Source organism: Aquarana catesbeiana, linkage group LG01 (genome assembly GCF_042186555.1).
Source record: "Aquarana catesbeiana isolate 2022-GZ linkage group LG01, ASM4218655v1, whole genome shotgun sequence".
Classification (NCBI taxonomy): Eukaryota; Metazoa; Chordata; class Amphibia; order Anura; family Ranidae; genus Aquarana; species Aquarana catesbeiana.
The window spans coordinates 80,747,589-80,768,915 of NC_133324.1; the positions used below are offsets into that span (position 1 = coordinate 80,747,589).

Genomic DNA, 21,327 nt, shown 5'->3' on the forward strand with positions numbered 1-21,327 from the left:
CCGGTCCGACAATACACATAAAAGTTCATTGATAAAAATGGCATGGGAATTCCCCACAGGGGAACCCCGAACCAAAATTAAAAAAAAAAAAAAAAAAAAGATGTGGGGGTCCCTCTAAATTCCATACCAGGCCCTTCAGGTCTGGTATGGATATTAAATGGAAACCCGGCCAAAATTAAAAAAAAAAAAAAAAAAAAAAATGGCGTGGGGTCTCCCCAAAAATCCATACCAGACCCTTATCCGAGCACGCAACCTGGCAGGCCACAGGAAAAGAGGGGGGACGAGAGAGTGCCCCCCCCTGAACCGTACCAGACCACATGCCCTCAACATTGGGAGGGTGCTTTGGGGTAGCCCCCCAAAACACCTTGTCCCCATGTTGATGGGGACAAGGGTCTCATCCCCACAACCCTTGCCCGGTGGTTGTGGGGGTCTGCAGGCGGGCGGCTTATCGGAATCTGGAAGCCCCCTTTAACAAGGGGACCCCCAGATCCCGGACCTCCCCCCTGTGTGAAATGGTAAGGGGGTACGTACCCCTACCATTTCACAAAAAAAAGTGTCAAAAATGTTAAAAATGACAAGAGACAGTTTTTGACAATTCCTTTATTTAAATGCTTCTTCTATCTTCCTTCGGTTTCTTCCTCCATCTTCTTCTGGTTCTTCCTCCGGTGTTCTCGTCCGGCATCTTCCTCCATGGCGTCAGCGTCTTCTTCCCTTCTTCTCGGGCCCCTCCGCAACCACCATGATGGGAGGCTCCCGCTGTGTGGCGCTTCTCTTCTGACCCGGTGACCCCGCCCCCTCTGACACACGGGGACTTCCCTGTGGCATTCCCCGTGACGTCAGAGGGGGGCGGACAGGGAAGTCACCGCGCGTCAGAGGGGGGTGGGGTCACCGGGTGGCCCCGCCCACCATTATTTAAGAACCATCAGAAGAGGAGAAGCATCACACAGTGGAAGCCTCCCATCATGGTGGATGCGGAGCAGCCTGAGAAGAAGGGACGAAGACGCCGGCGCCACGGAGGAAGATGCCGGACGAGAACACCGGAGGAAGAACCAGAAGAAGAAGAAGAAGAAGGAGGAAAAAACCGAAGGAAGATAGAAGATAGAAGAAGCATTTAATTAAAGGAAATTGTCAAAAACTGTCTCTTGTCATTTTTAACATTTTTGACACTTTTTTTGTGAAATGATAGGGGTACGTACCCCCTTACCATTTCAAACAGGGGGGAGGCCGGGATCTGGGGATCCCTTTGTTAAAGGGGGCTTCCAGATTCCGATAAGCCCCCCTCCCACAGACCCCCACAACCACCGTGCAAGGGTTGTGGGGATGAGGCCCTTGTCCCCATCAACATGGGGACAAGGTGTTTTGGGGGGCTACCCCAAAGCACCCTCCCAATGTTGAGGGCATGTGGCCTGGTACAGTTCAGGAGGGGGGGCCGCTCTCTCGTCCCCCCCCCTCTTTTCCTGCTGCCTGCTAGGTTGCATGCTCAGATAAGGGTCTGGTATGGATTTTTGGGGGGACCCCACGCCATTTTTTAAAAAATTTTGGCACGGGGTTCCCCTTAAAATCCATACCAGACCTGAAGGGCCTGGTATGGAATTTAGGGGGACCCCCACGTCTTTTTTTAAATTTTGGTTCGGGGTTCCCCTGTGGGGAATTCCCACACCATTTTTATCAATGAACTTTTATGTGTATTGTCGGACCGGCAATTCATTAATAGCCGCGAGTAGTTTTAAATTACTTTTTTTCCTTAGAAATGTCATTTTGCTGTCAGACTGTTCTAAAAACGGGAAACATGCGCCCCTTTACAGGCATACTATAGACACCCCCCAGGTACGAAATTTAAAGGAATATTACACTTTTATTGTTTTAATTAAAGCAATTTATAAAATCACTGCTCGCAAAAAAATGGCCGTTTTTAAAACTTTTTTTTACATTGATCCATGTCCCCTGGGGCAGGACCCGGGTCCCCAAAAACTTTTTATGACAATAACTTGCATATAAGCCTTTAAAATTAGCACTTTTGATTATTCATGTCCCATTGACTTTAACGGTGTTCGCGTGTTCGAACAAATGTTTTGCCTGTTTGCATGTTCTGGTGCGAACCGAACAGGGGGGTGTTCAGCTCATCCCTAGTAAAGAGTGCCCCCTTGTCCTCTGTAATGACATGAAAGTGAATAACTCCACGCCAAGTTCACTATATGGACCACTTATGTATTTATACAGGTTGATCATATCTTCTCTTAATCACCTCTTTTTAAGAGAATAAATTCAGTTGCTCCAATTTTTCCTCATAGCTAAGCGCCTCCATGCCTCTAATCAGTTTGGTTGCTCTTCTCCGATATGCTTTTTGTAAACTGGTGCCCCAAACTGAACAGCTCATTACAGATGACGTCTTGATAATGATTTGTACAGGGGCAAAATGTCTCTATATGCTAGCTTTAGAAATTGCAGCTTGGCATTCCTTGGTATTATTATATCAAACCCTTGACAGTAAAATCAGTCTGAATATGCAGTAATGCATTCTTGTTATAGTCACTGTGGAACCTAAAGGGTTAATACTCTGCATTGCGAGCAGGGCCCTCTGATTCCTCTTGTACCAAATTGTAATGTAACTAATGTCTGTAACGAGAAGAAGAGAGAAGAAGAGAGAAGAAGAGAGAAGAAGAGAGAAGAAGAGAGAAGAAGAGAGAAGAAGAGAGAAGAAGAGAGAAGAAGAGAGAAGAAGAGAGAAGAAGAGAGGAGGAGGAGGAGGAGGAGCGCGTGACATGAGAGAGAGAAAACGTACTACACACACTTCCTGCGCTACTCTGCATACTGGCTAGTAAGATGCTGGTGATGTGTCTGATGTACTGTGACCTGTGCCCTGATGTGCTGAGCCCTGATGTGCTGTACCCTGATGTGCTGGGCTCCATACCCTGATGTGTTGTGCCCTATACACTGATGTGCTGGGCTCTGTACCCTGATGTGTTGTGCCCTGATGTGCCCTATACGCTGATGTGCTGGGCTTTGTACCCTGATGTGTTGTGCCCTGTACCCTGATATGCTGTGCACTGATGTGCCTTGTATCCTGATGTGCCATGTGGCCTGATGTGTTGTGCCCTGGGCTGGTCTGGATGAAGTCCAGGGCCACATTTTTGTCCCAGTCCAGCCCTGGCCCCCTCCCCCCATATCACCACCATACCTGCCCCCCTCCCCCATGTCATCACCATACCTGTTCCCCCCATGTCACCACTATACCTGCACCCCCCTCCCCCATATCACCACCATACCTGCAGCCCCCTCCCCCCATATCACCACCATACCTACAGCCCCCTCCCCCCATATCACCACCATACCTGCAGCCCCCTCCCCCCACGTCACCACTATACCTGCCTCCCTCCCCCATGTCATCACCATACCTGTTCCCCCTCATGTCACCTCCATACCTGCACCCCCATGTCACCACCATACCTGTTTCCCCCCTCCCCCCGTGTCACCACCATACCTGCTTCCCCCCTCCCCCGTGTCACCACCATACCTGCTTCCCCCCTCTCCCCTGTGTCACCACCATAACCTGCAACCCCCCCCATATCACCACCATACCTGCAGCCCCCTCCCCCCATATCACCACCATACCTCCCCCCCTCCCCCATGTCATCACCATACCTGTTCCCCCCATGTCGCCACTATACCTGCACCCCCTCCCCCCATGTCACCACTATACCTGCCTCCCTCCCCCATGTCATCACCATACCTATTCCCCCTCAGATCACCACCATACCTGCACCCCCTCCCCCATGTCAACACCATGCCTGCACCCGCCTCCCCCCATGACAACACCATGCCTGCATCCCCCTCCCCCCATGCCTGCACCCCCTCCAGCCTAGTCACCACCATGCCTGACTGTAGCCAACACTCCATCTGCAGCCAACACTCCACTGGGGACACTTGATGTAAGAGGCACCCCACTGGGGCACCTGATGCAAGGACAGACTCTGCTGGGGCACCTGATGCAAGGACAGACTCTGCTGGGGCACCTGATGCAAGGACAGACTCTGCTGGGGCACCTGATGCAAGGACAGACTCTGCTGGGGCACCTGATGCAAGGACAGACTCTGCTGGGGCACCTGATGCAAGGACAGACTCTGCTGGGGCACCTGATGCAAGGACAGACTCTGCTGGGGCACCTGATGCAAGGACAGACTCTGCTGGGGGCACCTGATGCAAGGACAGACTCTGCTGGGGGCACCTGATGCAAGGACAGACTCTGCTGGGGGCACCTGATGCAAGGACAGACTCTGCTGGGGGCACCTGATGCAAGGACAGACTCTGCTGGGGGCACCTGATGCAAGGACAGACTCTGCTGGGGGCACCTGATGCAAGGACAGACTCTGCTGGGGGCACCTGATGCAAGGACAGACTCTGCTGGGGGCACCTGATGCAAGGACAGACTCTGCTGGGGGCACCTGATGCAAGGACAGACTCTGCTGGGGGCACCTGATGCAAGGACAGACTCTGCTGGGGGCACCTGATGCAAGGACAGACTCTGCTGGGGGCACCTGATGCAAGGACAGACTCTGCTGGGGGCACCTGATGCAAGGACAGACTCTGCTGGGGGCACCTGATGCAAGGACAGACTCTGCTGGGGGCACCTGATGCAAGGACAGACTCTGCTGGGGGCACCTGATGCAAGGATGAACTCTGCTGGGGGCACCTGATGTAAGGATGAACTCTGCTGGGGGCACCTGATGTAAGGATGAACTCTGCTGGGGGCACCTGATGTAAGGATGAACTCTGCTGGGGGCACCTGATGTAAGGGCAGACTCTGCTGGGGGAACCTGATGGCATCTGGTGGCAGGCGACGTAGCAGGTGACACGCTCAGTGGTCCCACTGATTCTGCATTATGGGGAGTTGAATAATTTAATTTTATATTACAATGTAATAATAGAAATAATGCCCTTCAATCATCCTGACAACACCATAACAACCATGGTGCCGGGATGATTGAAGCGCCAACACCAGGTGTTTGGAGTATCTTTATCTGCTGATGGTTAAACTCTGGAATACACATTGCTATTGTGGTGTAGGATCTGGGTCTGCTGTCCCTCCATCCCTCTCCCTCTACCCCCTTTCCCTCTGCATCTCTCATTCATCTCAGACTCTAACCACACCCCATTTTAGCCACGCCCATGTAAGCCATGCCCACTATTTCACGTAAACCACGCCCATTTTTTTGCACACCGCATTTTTTCTTTTTTCTATGCCACGCCTACTAACACATGCCCCACCCCCTAATTATAGGCTGACTCCGCCTACAGCCAAAAAAGTGTCCCGAAATTTTTTTTTCCAATGTTGGCAACTATGGTATTGCTGGAGAGGTTTTTTTTTGTTTTTGTTTTTTGGGAGAGTGCATGTGATCTGCACAGGGCCAATCAGCACTGTCCAGACAGAGGGTCAGGGGTCCTGGATCCTAATAGAACAGCTCACTGTAGTATGAAAAAACTCCTCCTACAAGCTTGAACCAGGAACTGATAGAAGAAGTCACAAGACTGCTATATACTGCTGATGAGAAGAGGTATTTAGCAGTTTAGATTTACTAAAATAATTGCATTTCCATGTTCTGTGTACTGTGGGAGACCAGATATAGTGAATGCAGATCTACCAGAACACCCAGATCCTACTCCACCATTGATTTCTCCAGGTGTACTCCCCCTAGTATGAATGATGCATGCATATTCATGGCTCCCAAGTGCTTAACTTTACATTTATCAACATTAAACCTAACTTGCCACATAGATGCCCAATTAAATAGTGCATTGAGTTTGTCTTAAGAATTGTAAAATTCCTGGAATGACGTTATTACATAGCTTGGAGTCATCTGCAAATATAAAAATGATACTTTAAATCCCAAACTCTACATCATTTCCCCAACACTGAACTTTGGGTTACACCACTAATAACCTTAGATCATGCTAATCTCTACTCTCTGAATACGGCATTTTGGCCAGTTTTCTATAACCACAGCCACACCTTTGTCTATTGGCCCGTACACACGATCGTCCATTTTTTTTTCGTCTGCTAGTCACATATTGAAAATGGAGAGGTTACTAAAGTTATGAAAATTCTCATACGACAGAATAAAAAAACAAAAAAATATAGATAAAATATTAAAAAAAAAAAATTTTTAAATCATAAGAGGTATCATGTTTTGTAGTGCATTTCTATTTTCGGACGACGTCTGCACTGATTAAAATGAAAATCGTACGATCTGGTATCATACAATAATTTTCGCGTTTGATCAGATAATAAACCAGATAAACGGTCATGATTGGCTCTCGAAAGCTCTGTACCAATGATACGCTTATCGTACGATTGCCTCGAAAGCGGTTTTCATGACTCTGCAGTAGTGTTTGTTTGCACACCTTTCTGTTGGGTTCAGCTTAGAGGCCAGTCGCTGTTCACCTGTATGCTTAAGTAATCTTCCCTCAAGCATGGCTCCACCCCAGCTTCTAATTAGGAAAACTGTATTAACCTGTGCACTGCAAACCAAGCCTTGCTGATCAATATTGTGTGTTTGGCTTCCTGTGCGTTTCTTGCCATGTGCTCTACGTTTGTTTCTGTTCACCAATCTTGGCTTGTTCTTTGACTATCCCTGCCTGCTTGTTACCCTGACCTTTGGCATGTTTTGTCTAAGGCCGGGTTCATACCAGTCCGGTGCAAATTCCAGCTCCGTTTTCTCTGCGAAGAGAAAAAGCAGCTGTTCAGTGGTGCCTCTCCGCTCTAACTGCGGATCAGCTGAGCAGGGAGAAGAGGGGGAGGTGTAGTGAGGAGAAGGAGAGAATGCCTGTTCACAACGGAATGCATCTGCGAATCAGATGCGTTCCCATAGAAGATAATGTGCTTGTAATTCACACTGCAATGCCCAGAAAACGCACATGTATTTTGGGCAGTGTGAATGCAACCCACATATATGAACCAGCCTCATTCAAATGAAGGGATTTTAAAATGTCCTGCGAATTGGATGCGGTGTAAGCTGCATCTAATGCACATAGGTGTGAACGGGGCCTAAACCATGTCTGCTAGTTGCCCCAATCTTTGACTTATCTCCTGATTATGGTTTGTGATCCTGGACTGCTGCATCCCCTCTGTCCTCCAGTAGCCTACCATGAGCGTGAGCTGGAAGACCCTGGGGGCCGCGACCTGGAGCCAGTTGCAGCCCAGTCCATCCTCAACACTAGAGGCTCTGGTGAACACCTGCTGGCTCTTATGCCGCGTACACACGGCGGACTTTGACCGACTAGGTCCGGGGGACTTTGAGGGACTTTCCGACGGACTTTTGAATGAACGGACTTGCCTACACACGATCAACCAAAGTCCGACAGATTCGTACGTGATGACGTACGACCAGACTAAAATAAGGAAGTTCATAGCCAGTAGCCAATAGCTGCCCTAGCTTCGGTTTTAGTCCGTCGGACTAGCATACAGACGAGCGGACTTTTCGACCGGACTCGAGTCCATCGGAAAGATTTGAAACATGTTTTATTTCTAGGTCCGTCAAACTTTTGGGGAAAAAAAAGTCCGCTGGAGCCCACACACGGTCGAATTGCCCGACGGAGTCCGGTCCGCCGGACCTAGTCTGTCGAAAAGTCTGCTCGTGTGTACGCGGCATTAGACTCCACGCCTTGGGAAATCTTATGCTCTCGCTCCCAGTGGGATCCGTGTTGGTGCTCCAGTGGGTCTACTTTCCTGAACCACCCAGAGCTCCATCCGCAGCAGTCAGCCGTAGGGTCCACTACCTTAGCAGAGCACTCCTGACACCAAAGGTGTGCATCTGTCACCTGGCCTCAGGTGACCTGACAGTGGTATTTTTCATCCGATTTTTGGATCGTGTGTACGGGCCATAAGTTTTTACTCACCTCCTCAAACAGAAATCTGATTTGAAAAATATTTTGAATGAACTTCATAGTTGCATCCATTGAGCCTAATCTCTGTGGACAAAAACACCTTTTCTATTAGAGGGGGCATACTTATACAAGTTGACAAAAAAAGTCAACACAAGCTCAAATAAACTCCTTCTATAAAAGCTGTTTGCAGAAAAGGCATTTCCTAATGCTTGTCATGTCAGACATCTAAGAGAAGGTGGGCTACAGCAACATAAAAACACTCCAAGTTCCAGTCTTGTCACCTGAACATTGGAAAATGTCTGGCCTAACAAATTATTACAAATGCTCGGTGGGGACTGACTTTTAAAACCTAATCCCCTAGGCCCTGACCCCAACACTAGCTATAACCCATAACCTAATGGCCATAACCTAATCTGTAGAATACCGTACTTGCCTTATTAGGCATTGAATATATTGATGCCAAAAGGCAACCCCTTCTGTACTTACAGCACTGTGATTTTGCAACAGAAAAACCCCTAAAAAATTAGAGCAACCCAAATGCATAAAATCTGATCTAAAACATGCTGCTCCATTAGCCTGCTAAATGACATTATACGCATTGGTCATGTGGTCTTGTGTAAAGAGGAGGATTAAAATGTAAATAAATCTTGTGACTGGTTGGCCTTCACTTTTATTTCCAATAATTTTAATTTTTTCAGAGACATGAAACAAAACTTAAACGCTCATTTAAAAACACAGCCATGGATATTACCATAGCAGAGCAAAAGTATGTTTGCCAATCTGAAACTGTAACTATAACATTATAGAGTGCACATTAGGTCCACAACAAAATACAAAAAACAGATCGGGTAAACAAAATCCAGGACTATATCTTCTCAGGCAGATCCCTGGCCAGAAGGCCCTATAAATTTCAATACAAACAAAAATATTGATCTCCAGATAGGAAAAGGAACACAGATTAAGCCCGGGTTCACACCTATGCGAATTAGAGGTGCGTTTCCGCACCTCTAATTCGCATAGCAGGAGAATGTGACTGGCTCCCTATGGAGCCAGTTCACATATCTCCGGAGCGGCTGCGGTGCGCACTGCACAAAAACGCTGTGCGTCTTTGGCTGCGTTTCAGGGCCGAATTCAGGCATTGAATCGGCCCTGATTAGTCCCTGAAACGTGGAACAGGGACGCACAGCGCTCCTGTGCGATCCGCAGCCCGTTGTGGTGTGAACCCGGGCTGAAAAAAAAAAAAAAAAAGTGAAGGAGGAAAAGAGAAAAGCGAAAAAAAAAAAAAAAAGGGTGCCTGTGCAACCACATCAAGCTACGCTACCAAAGATTTTGAAGAGCCAAAAGTGCACTAGGTGTTCCCCATGAGATATTTGATGCATGGGTCCCAAGTTTTTTCGAACCCTCAATTTTATTGTTCAAGATAGCTGAAAGTCGTTCGTTAATCATTAGCCAGGATAATTTAGCCTTAACCAAGTCAAATGGGACTATCAAAGACTTCTAAGCCCTGGCAATAGCAACTCTTGCAGCTATGAAAGAAATGCAATTAGTCATCTCGTGTACCTGGGAGCCTCCACTACAGGTTGGCCCAAGAGGGCTTGTTCATTTTTTTTGAGGTTTGTCCCTGTCAAAGTATAAATAAAATTATAAAACCCTTATCCAAAATCCTCGCACTTTCTAACATGTCCACCAGATGTGAAAGAACGAGCTTTGTTGGCCCTCACTTTCCATGTGGCCAATGGCTAGGCTTTGACTGGCTACTACGAGACCCCAGAGCAGCATTTTTTTGCAGAGAATGCATTTTTATCCCTTCAGTTAGATGGGGTCTTACTTGACTTTTGACTGCAAATAATTGATTTCAAATAGTTCTGTTACATTTTCACAGCCCCCCCCCAACAATTTAAAGTAGTCTATAATTTGTAGAAGTACTGGTAATTTTAGGGTTAGCCTAAACTTCCTTATCTACTGAATGATAATATAATGGGGAAAATGTTTTACACTGCATACAATGGACACATGAATGTCAAGCCAAGTAAAAGCATTTTGTTAGATGTGTAAAAGACTTGAATTCAAAAAGACATGAAAGTCCACCGTGTTCAAGAATCTGTATATATAAAAAGAAAGTACAAAAACTTGTCAAAAAAAGAAAAAAACATCAAAAACAAACTGGCTCAATGACCTGATATAGAAGCAAATGGGAAACGAACTGAGGATTAATTTGTCAGGTGAAAAGAGTTAGAATCTTTGTGTGTGTCAAAGCCCAGAAGATGTTGCTTGCAACTGGGATTTTAGTGGATAACCCAATATGTAGACATTAGGTTTTTAAAGCACTGTATGATACAAATCGCCTTTTGCTTTCATAGTAAAACTTTTTCACCTCTTCTTCATCCCTTTTTGCATCTCAGTGCTACTGATCTACAATGTCTTTCAGCTACTTCACATCTACATACACTTACTCCAACACAGAGTACATATCATTGCTCTTGATTGGCTTCCTGATAGTGGTGGTAGACCAGGTCTGTGCAATGTGTTAGCATGGCTGCTTGTAGTCACCATCAGGAGCGCATGTGACTGGGTAGTGCACAATTAAAGAACAGTTGCCATCCCATAACAGAAGTTTCTAAACAATGAACTTCATATCAAGATCACCAGATCATTTTTTACCGAAAGCTGCAGATTTAAAAAGATCGAAAATTATTTTTTGAAATGCAGATGTCCTACGTTGTATCTGAATGCCAACATAAGTTTAAGAACTCATGGGGTTTCTACCCCCCATGAGTTGGGAGACATACAGTCCTATCGGGTATAGAAAATGATTAAACCTTTCTCTGTGAGATTTGTTTTTTTTTTGCAGTAGAATCCATTTTATTTGGCTCTAGGTATGGTGCCACATTAAGATCATATATCATGTAGAAAACAGGAGGAACTAGTATGGACTTTTAAAAGGCACCCATTAGCCATAATTTTTATTTGGTACACATTTTTCATAAAAATCAACGATACATCATAGTATAAAGAAACCCACATATACACAACCTGATTGCCTTATTACCCAGCATATGGACATCTTACATGAATGGTATATGGAACCACCAAACTCCACAATTTTTTTAAGCAGTTAGAAACAGGCAGTCTCACCTGACTTGTTTCTTGTATTCTATTCCTATTCTATTCCACTCCTTCAGAAATGTACAGATCTATGGGTTAGTACAGAATAAATAAATTCACTGCTGCCACTCCAAGACCCACAATGGGGATAGGGAGTCAGGTAATAGGCCTCCAAGGCGGTAAGTGCCATCCAAAACTTCAAACTCTTTGCTAATTAATTTGAACTCAAATTAGATATCAGGTTTAGACAAGAAGACTTAGCATCAGGAACAGTTTACACACCAGCTCTTAAGAACAAGAAAATTGAATCAGTGAATGCAAAAACCAATCCCACAAACACAGCACAGCAAAAGCAGAATGTCCACATAATAGAAATCTCATGTCAACAAGAAAATTGAGAGGGCTTTTTATAGTGGTCCTCAATAGAGATGGGTGAAACAGAGTTCTAATTTTTGCAGATTTCTGCAAAATCAATCATTTTAGCAAATTCAATCAATGGGGATGGCAAAAGGAGTGTTTTTGCCAGGTTTTTTGGATGGAATAGGCTTTAAATAGCTTCTCAGTGTTAGGGTTGCTTCTTTGCCAGGAATCTGGAAAATACCTACTTGTTTCTAAAACAAAACAAATACAGCTGTCAACAAATGAAAAAGGGGGAACACAGGGCAGGACTGGGAGGGGCACACTGTTCTGCACTGGGAGGGGTGGAAAGCATATGACCTCTGGACAGTTCAGCCAGCAGAGATGAACCCATGAAGTCATTGAGAATCCCAGGTCTTGCATTGTGCCTGCAGCAGCTAGGAGAACGTCTGGAGAAATCACAGGATACATACAGTATAATTTAGGTGTGCATGCATGCACTATTTTTAAACTTCCAATTTCAGAGTGTTTGCATAAAAATTAAAACACACACACACACACACTTTCTGCTTTACACTAGGGCTTTCACAATTTTTTCACAAGTTCAAATTCAGGACTGGTCAAAAGGATACAGACCTCTAAGGAAGGATAACTTGACAGGACAGCACAAGATATATTACCTCTAATGACATTGAATAGATACATTTTTCAGGGTTGACTGAACCTTTTAAAAAAGTTAGATGAACAATAAAGCAGTCAACATGACCGCTTTTATATGAAAGGTGTTATTTATCCAACATACCTTTGTGTCTTCCTCTTCATCATCATCTATATGTGGTAAAGATGTTAGTTTTGGCTCTGCCATCTTTAAACTGCCGTTCTGTGCTTTGTCTATAGAGCCGTATGCACCTAGCCCATTGTGCATCATGAGGGGCTTGGACTCTGATTTGTCGTCCTCTACTAGGGGAACCTCTGGAATGCTGGAGAAGTGTACGACAAGAAGCACCACGAAGCATGAAGCTGCAAAGAAATACATGACTTGGAATTCAGAACCCATCAGCCTTCCGAGAATTGTAGAGCCCCAGTCAATGGCACCTGTGAAATATCCCAGTGCTCCTCCAAGTCCTGATTGGGAAACACAATAATATGTGCAGATTAGGCATAAGAAAAATTGTCATTTTTTATATCCTTCATTAATAGTTTTAACCATAGCTCCCAACTGCCTCTGATATGGAGGGACTGTCAGTCTTTTGGAACCAAATCCATCTGTCCCTCTTTTCTCCTTAGTGGTCCCTCTTTTTGGTCAGATGTAAAGAGCTTTATATTGCACTTTATCTTTAACAAAAAAAATAAATAAAAAAAAAAAATGGAGTTAAACCATTCATTTTTATGCACTAAACTCCATAGTTCATGTTATTATGGATATTGCAGGGGCATGTCCTTTGCCTGTACACTTTATGCTAGAATATGTCCCTTTTTCGCATCTCACAAAGTTGGGAGGTATGATTTAACATTTTGTTCACATAACGTGAATAATAACAGGTTGAACTGGATGGACCAATGTCCTTATTCAATCTTACTATATGTATTTTTTTTAGGATTTTAATTTTTTTTTTTTTTCATAGGGTGAGTGTGAAATAGTTTTATTGGGTTTTTATTTTTTTATTCCTTTGCATTTTTGTCTTTCGTTCCTGTCTGTGACCCCACGGGGGAGACTTCTCGCCTGTCCTTGCAACATCCATACAAGAAATAGGGGGTGAGACTAGAAGGCAGAGACACCAACAATAACATTTTCTAAATCTTCCTTACTCTGCTAAAAAAGGTGTTTCAATAGGTGACCCCTTTGGATTGATTACTCATTATTTCCTGTCCTGACATACTGTATATCTCCCGATTAGAGCACAAATGGCGAAAACCTGATAAAGGCTCCTAATGTTCCTGACTATCCAAAAGTGGTTTTAGCTAGAGTTGGGCTTTAAATAAAATTAAATATTATTAAATAAAATACAATAAAACCTCAATTCCATTTAGAGATGAAGGCATAACCATTCACTGTAGTATGGTCTTAAAGGGTTCCACTGCTGACCTCGTTTTGGAGAATACCAATTCCCTGCCTGTCATGCTGATGCTTTGGCTTCAGTGAGTTTTTAGCTGATGAAGATCAAGCACAGTGAGAAGTAATTCTAAAAAAATTTACAGCACAGAGCAACTATAATGCATTGACCAAGCCCCAGTGGGTGGGGTAAACCGCATTTGAGGGCACGACGGAGCAGTAGAACGCTGGCTGAGGCCACATTTAATACACTTCATTAGAATTGGGTTGGTCTGAGGTCAGTCCTAGATTACACATCTTGACACTTCTGGATGAGTGAACTTGATGCCTGTTCCCATTTCCTAAATACTGGTAGGGAGACAATTCAGCCTCAGCTTGGAGCAACGCTTCAAGCTTCTTCATGATCACAGAGCAACTCTAAAATACTGAACTCCGACATGGCCTAGCATCTTACATTATTATGAGGTAGCCAGCAATGGCAGCCTAAGTACAGTAATACCTTGGATTGCAAGCATAATTTGTTCCGGAACCAGGCTTGTAATCCAGAGCACTCATATCAAAGTGACTTTCCCCATAAGAAATAAATGGAAACCGATGATTCATTCCACAACCTTCAGTTTATAGTCCATATAAAATGATTATAGTAATTTGGTAGGTTCAGTAACCATAAAATGTCCATCTACAAATTGCAGCCTCCACAAGGAGATTAGAAGCAAAATTCCATCAGGAGCTACATTATATAAAGAGACGAGAGGTGCTACACTTAGGAGAACCTCTCTTCTCTTTTATACTCAGTTGTGACATGACGTTACTCTTATAATCAAGACATTGCTATTTTATCAAGTCAAAATTTATAAAAAAAAAAAATTAAAAAATTTGCTTGTCTTGCAAAACGCTCTCAAACCAAGTTACTCTCAATCCAAGGTTTTACTGTACTTCTTTCATGACAGGTTCACTTGAAGGATATTACTCTGCTATATGTGATGCTATAGGCCTTTAAGGAATAGGGTTCTCATCTATTTGACAGGTTAAGAGTCTATTTTTCTACTTGGTATAAATCAAGTCTTGTGGGACAAGCTTTGGAGTTACTGCTCTAGGTTCGTACTCAGGAGGCTGCAGGCACTATTGCTGGGAAAAGGACTTCTCTTCTGTAAAAGGTAACATTTTATTGGCGTCTATTCAGATGCTGCTGGGAGAATTACAAATGTATTTTATAGCGAATGTGGACTTGTGATTTAGCTCTTTCGTGCTCAGAGGTCATAAATGCCTAGATGCATAGGTCAAAATTAGTCAGCTTCGCTTAACATTACCGTAACACTGACTAGTTTACATACACCTGAATTTTATATTTAAGGCTTTTATTTGGTACACTGTAAAAATACTAAAAAATATTTACAGCATGAGATAAAGCAGAGTATTGTACCAGGTTAGCCATCAATTCATGAATATAAAGCATATATATGGTTAAAATGTAAAATCATATATTAAAAGCAGTGTTCCAGCTAAATGTTTTATTTATTTTTTTTTAAAAGTTAGCGGCTACAAAACACTGTACCTGCTGACTTTTAATAAAGGACACTTATCTGTCCAGGGAGCGCGTGATGTCAGCCCCCCCAAGGCCAATCCGTCCATTGGCTCGGGTGCAGGCGCCGCCATTATAACCAAGGGAAAGTGGCAGTGGAGCCTGCAGGCTTCACCGCCGGTTTCCTACTGCACATGCGCAAGTCATGTGGCGCTTTCTGAATGGCCCATCTTCTGGGACACACACGGGTCCCAGAAGGCAGTGGGGTGAAGGAGGAAAATGACACTGCGGGCCGAGGTAAGACGAAAGTGCAGGAGTCACAAAATTCTATGTTAGTGCTCTGGTAAATCAAAACAATAAGCAGCTGGCAACAATCTGGATGTGATTGTAAACAACGTGATGACGTCAGGAACATGGACCCCACCTTACGCGTTTCGTCAGTTCACTAGGGACATGCCTGTTTTACACTATGGGAATATTTGAGATTTCCATGTTGCCTTTATGAGGCTTATAAATTAGAATCCACTTTCTCTGGTAAGCAGCAATTTCTTATCATATGGTGGAGGCACAACTGGGTGATTCACCTTTTTCAGTTGATTTTCACATTAAAAAAAAAAAAAAAAAAAAAAAAAAAGTGTCTATTGGACTTATGTTGAACACCGGATTTCTTTCATCCCTTTGGAGTGATTTATAAGCTTCATCATTGGACTGTCATCACTTATGGAACTATTTTTTCTTTGAGGATTTTATTATGATTTTTCATATATTGTATTTATCACTTTTTTGTGTTAGCGCAGCAATTTTTTATTTTGCTGGTACCATGGGATATGTAGTCCATAGAAATGGAGTGTAAACAGCAGAGGAGAAGCTGCAGAGGATCCAGGAAGTTGTGGAAAAAGATTTCTAGCAGACAGATAAAACCTCACAACCCGTAAGGAGATTTTTGCAGAAAGATTATATTGATTGTCATATAGAACTATGGTTTGTATTATTATTGTAGCGCTCACCCCCAAAAGAGCCCTCTGAATTGCCCCAGGTTCCTTTTCCAGCTTAGTTTGGCAGCAGCCAAGCACACAGCAACAGTCATTCTTCAGGCCTAATAAACAATCTAGGGGTTGATTTTCTTTCAAATGTATTGCTGAATAATTGGGATAGGACGTAGGGAGCCATGAAATACTCCAGAAACCCTGAGCATTAACAAAAGGACATGCTTCACTCTGTAGCTACTCCTAAGAACAGTCCCTTCAGAGGCCAAAAACAGAGAGCACTTCAATGCCATATGCAATGTCTCAGGCCAGGCAAGCTTTACCTTAACGCACAAGAGGTTCCAGCAGCAGTGACCAGAATTCTGTCCCTGGATACTTTGATGCCACCTTCCAATATCCGACAGACTTTCCTTAGTGAACTTTCAAGACTGGATCCTCAGCAAAAACTCTTCTATACTTGCAGCAATCTCAGCAAGCAGCCCCCCCCCCCAGATCAGCAGAAGCTGGGACCTCAGTGAACACAGGCAGAATTTTAGCTGGGCTGCCTGGAAGGGCAACAGCCCTTAGGGCTGGGAACTTCTCCTGGACAAGAACAGTGCTACCTCAGTTCTGACTATTTATGCACTCCCTCGCCTCCTACTGGGCACCCTCCCCCAGGAATTGGCTGATGCAACAAATATTCAGGTTGTTGATTTGCCTTTCCAGCCCACTATATTCTGGAACCCTCCAGAAGGCAGGGAGAAAATCAACCTGCAACCGGAACCCAGAACAACCCAAAGCATATTGCAAACTTCTCCACTGATTACAGTGGAGCCAAACAGAACTAAAATTTACCTAACTATCCTAGCAACCTTAGGGGGTTCTACATTATTATAAAGCCGATTTAAAAAAAAAAAAATTTCTACATACTTACCTGTAAAATCAATTTCTTTATCGTACATCACGGGACACAGAGCAGGTTATAGATCATTACTATCTGGGTTATACGCCACCTATAGGTGAATGGACAATGGAAGATCAAACAGGAAGTTCTCCCCTATATAACCCCTCCTATACAGGAAGTGCCACCGTTTTATAGCAAGCAATACATTCCCAGAAAGAGGGGAGGGACCTCTGTGTCCCGTGATGTACAAAAAAAACAACAACAAAAAAAAAAAAAAAAAAAAAAAATGATTTTACAGGTATGTAGAAAAAATATCCAATTTTCTTTAATGCACATCATAATGGGACACAGCAGGTTCTAATCATTACTATCTTAAACAATACACGTGAGGGGGAGGAAACACAATTAAAGAAACTGCCACCTAAAAAAAGGACCTATTCTGCTGCCCGTAACATACGACGGTCAAAGGCAGTATCCTCCGCAGCTCTGGACATCCACCTTGTATAACCCTGTGAATGTATGAACCAAAGACCATGTAGCAGCCTTGCAAACTTGAGCCACTGATGCGGGATAGCCCAAGGTACCCCAACACACCTGGTAGAGAGCGCTCTGTCCTAGTGAATCGGGATCAGTACACATCACTGACCCTTACAGCCAGGCAGAGCCGTAAACGGCAGTCTGCTTGAAAGGCAAGGGGTGCGATGTGTCGAAACTGGAAGTGACATGGTAGTAGCCAGAAATGGCGGGTGGAACGCACATCCACCCACACTTAAGGGTTTTGGATGCTAGGCATGCATTCCGCCACGAGCATCCCATCTGGTATCTTGAGAAATTGTGGGTGCCCAGTATTAACAAACAGGATGAATCCACTACAATCCCTTTGTTATAGGACCCACAAGGTGTAGACCCTCTGGCAAGTCCCCTACAGACATGGTCTGGATGTCGAAATACGCACAAAACAAACTCCTTTACTTATGACAGCTGCAAATAATGCAGTAGTACATCTAAGTGAACAGTATCAGGTATGGTACACATGCTGGTAACTATTCCTTATATTTATTAAAATACACACACACACACACGCTTGACTCCACCCAGTAGTGTATTTAGGTTTTGTGCTGCCCTAGGCCTGACTAAACTCATGCACCCCCTAATTTAAATATGACCCACCCCTTCCTGTCAAGGCCACGCCCCTTGCTGTTTAAGACCCACCCTGAAATTTTCAAGTGGGGACATTAGTTATTCCCTTAATTTGCATAGATTTCCTCTCACTTCCTGTATGGCTATGGGGCAGGAAGTGAAGGGAAATCTCTGCAATGGGACAGGGATGGTAAAAGATAAACCGACAGGGGCTATAACCCTCCCTTACTCAATCCAAAATGAAAAAAAAAAAAAAAAGTGTTGCCTATAGTTCTACTTTTAGCACAAATTTCTGATAATTTTATGGAGAGGACTAAGAAGATATAACCATGCCAGTGGTGCAGAAGAAAACATATAGCACAGTGAGGAAGGTTTGTGGTCCAGGATGAGAGGACAGTCAAAATTAGAAGCGGCGCCCCCCCACCAGTTGCGGAATGCCAGCCACACGCATAACAGAAGAAGTGAGGCCACTTTATGGGGCGCTAGGCTAATTTGCCTCTCAGCCCAGTCCGCCCCATAAGACTGGCGCTACACTAACAGTGTAGCGCAAGCCGGTGGGTACTCTTTCCATGCTGCCCCCCCCTGCAAAGTGCCTAGGCCAGGATACAGTGTTGACTCCACCCCCTAATTTCCTGGGGAGTGGAATCCTTTGAAATGGACACTTCTGGACATGTGTATATATGTGCATTGAGATGAACTGGTCATTCACTACTTTGGCTCTGATGAAGAGGGTTTGCCCTTAAAACGCGCCAGCCATTATGGACGCTGCCGGGTCTTCCCACACTATTGGTGGACTACAGCAGACCTGAAGGCGATTGGTCTCACTTGCTATGATATGCACATGTATGCTGTGCGTTTGGGAGTAAAAATTGTTGTTTTATGATCATAAAATTTATTTTGGTTATGCACCAGGTCAGTGCATCCTTTTCCTGCTGTTTTACACTCCATAAGAATACCCATTGTCCTGAGAGGGCAGCAAGGCCGCTTAAGCGCAGGAGACTAGCTTTTGGTAAAGGGAATGTACAGTATTTGATTTTTTTTATGGTTAATACTAAGTAGTACAATCTTTTTTAGTTGAGAAAATATTAATATGCAATATTAATATATGTTGCATTCTCAGTTTATTACATTAGGTGGAGATTTAGGATCCTTTTCACATTTTTATGCCTCTCCCTACTTACATGGTTTAGAAAAGCCTCGAGATAATCTCCAGCTAAATTTTCCACCCAATAAAAGACAAAAAACAAAACACAAAACCACAAACACACACACACACACACACACACACACACAAACACCTTTATCCTATACAAACGCTCACCTTAAAACTAGTTTTTCTCTTTGTGGTTAAATCCACCAAAAAAAAAAAAAAAAAAAAAAACAACCATAGAGGATTTTCTTTAAATCATTCCTTTGCAGCATATTTAAGCCTGCATGCACAGACAATGCAGTGGTCTCAGCAACCTTCAATGCTGAAACTGATATTTTGTCTTTTTTTACTATGCTAGGGTGACGTCAGATCCTCTTGCAATAGCAGTACCATAGCTAAAAACTAACACTGCAGTGAGGTTGCAGCACCCAGACAGCCAGCTGGTTTCTCCGAGACTCTGACAAGAATCTATGAGGGGACGGTGATGGATTGCTTGGCACCCTGCTTGGGTGCTTCTGCCAAACAGTGCTTCCTGCCCCCCAAACCCTTCCAGCAGACCGAGAGCTAATACCAGCCCTTTACCCCAAACAAGATGTTGAGGCACAAAAGGAATGACTGTTTATTAAGCAGAAACACAGGTTTTTATACACTTTAAAAGTAGAGCAGTCACCACATGAACAATAAAACCAAAGATTACCCAAAACATCACACAATGGTTAGATAATGAGGTTGACACAAGACTAATCCTGTCATGTAGGAGCCTTCAAGAAGATTAGCCAACAAGACAAACAAACAATAGGCGACTAAATTAACAATGGGAATTCACACCAAGGAGACAAACAATGGGAAAGACAGACTTATTATTAAATACATAACACCTTAATAAACAGATTGCAGCAGGAGACCTCGGCATCGGGTTGTTTTGAGCTGATTACTTTTAACATATGCTCAGAGTATAGTAGGGGGTTGATGCAGTCAATGCTGGTTTGGGCATAGAGGCCCCAAATAAGTATTCAGGCCCTCCAGTTCCCAGAGTTTGTGCGTTTTGGGGAGACATGGGCTTGAAGTAAAACTACGCCAAAAAAGGTCCCCCAGGTACACCTCCCAAAGAATAGCGCCCCCTCAAAAACCAGGGCCCATAGTCAGTAGGCAGAGGCTAGCCTGCAGTCCCCTCCGAAAGCCCCTGTCCTGGTTGGGTCTGTCAGAGACAAATTCCCCTAACCTACTCCACTTCATCTTTATAAAAAGGCACAGTGCCACCTAATGAATGGAGGAAAACCTGCACCTGCCTACATGCAATGATTGCTCTCATGCACAGTTATATTGCACAGTTATATTTGGAATTTATTAAAGTTGTATTGTAAGATTTTGTCTTCTTTTCAGAGATTCTGAGCTCTATGTAAATACCTTAAAATGAAAAAACAAAAGCTGCAGCATAAGGAAAAAATAAATAAATAAATGTGTGCTGGCTAGACAGCCTTTCTTATACACAAGAAGCAGCCCAGCACTCCCAAACACACCTAACCCCACAGCACTGCTCAGGGAACAAGAGCATGGTTGATTAAAACAGTGTTCAGGGGGAGCATTTCAAACTGTAGGAGAGCTTGCTTTTTAGAGCTGTGGTCTTACTCTCCTAGGTGCTGGCAGCACAGGGTTCTCTCTCTCCCAACACTGGCTGCTAACTGCAAGAAAAGTATTATATTTGTGGATATAGATAATAGGATTTTTTAAAACAGCTTACCTGTAAAATCCTTTTCTTTCGAAGGACATCACGGGACACAGAGCCACAGTAATTACTGATGGGTTATATAGGTATCACTGGTGATTGGACACTGGCACACCCTATCAGGAAGTTCAACCCCCTATATAATCCCTCCCCCTTGCAGGGATACCTCAGTTTTGTAGCCAAGCAATATAGTGTATTAGAAGAGGGGTGGGACCTCTGTGTCCCGTGATGTCCTTCGAAAGAAAAGGATTTTACAGGTAAGCTGTTTTAAAAAATCCTATTTTCTTTCTCGAACATCACGGGACACAGAGCCACAGTAATTACTGATGGGATGTCCCAGAGCAATGCTACCTGAGGGGGGGGAACCACGACCAAGTAGGGTGCAATCAGACCTGAGGACCCTGTACCGCTGCCTGCAGCACACTACGCCCAAAGGCGATATCCTCATGCCTTCTCACATCCACCTGATAGAATCTGGTGAATGTATGAACTGAAGACCAGGTTGCGGCCTTGCAGATTTGAGC

General features: G+C 44.1%; 1 protein-coding gene across 1 annotated transcript in view; it reads right to left on the reverse strand.

The window, feature by feature from the left end:
- Window positions 1–21,327, reverse strand: part of SLC45A2 (solute carrier family 45 member 2) — a 252,368-nt gene that overhangs the window by 152,455 nt on the left and 78,586 nt on the right. Inside the window, exon 3 of the mRNA XM_073620857.1 lies at window positions 12,146–12,468. Coding sequence (XP_073476958.1) covers window positions 12,146–12,468 — 323 coding nt within the window. The remainder of the gene's footprint in view (window positions 1–12,145; window positions 12,469–21,327) is intronic.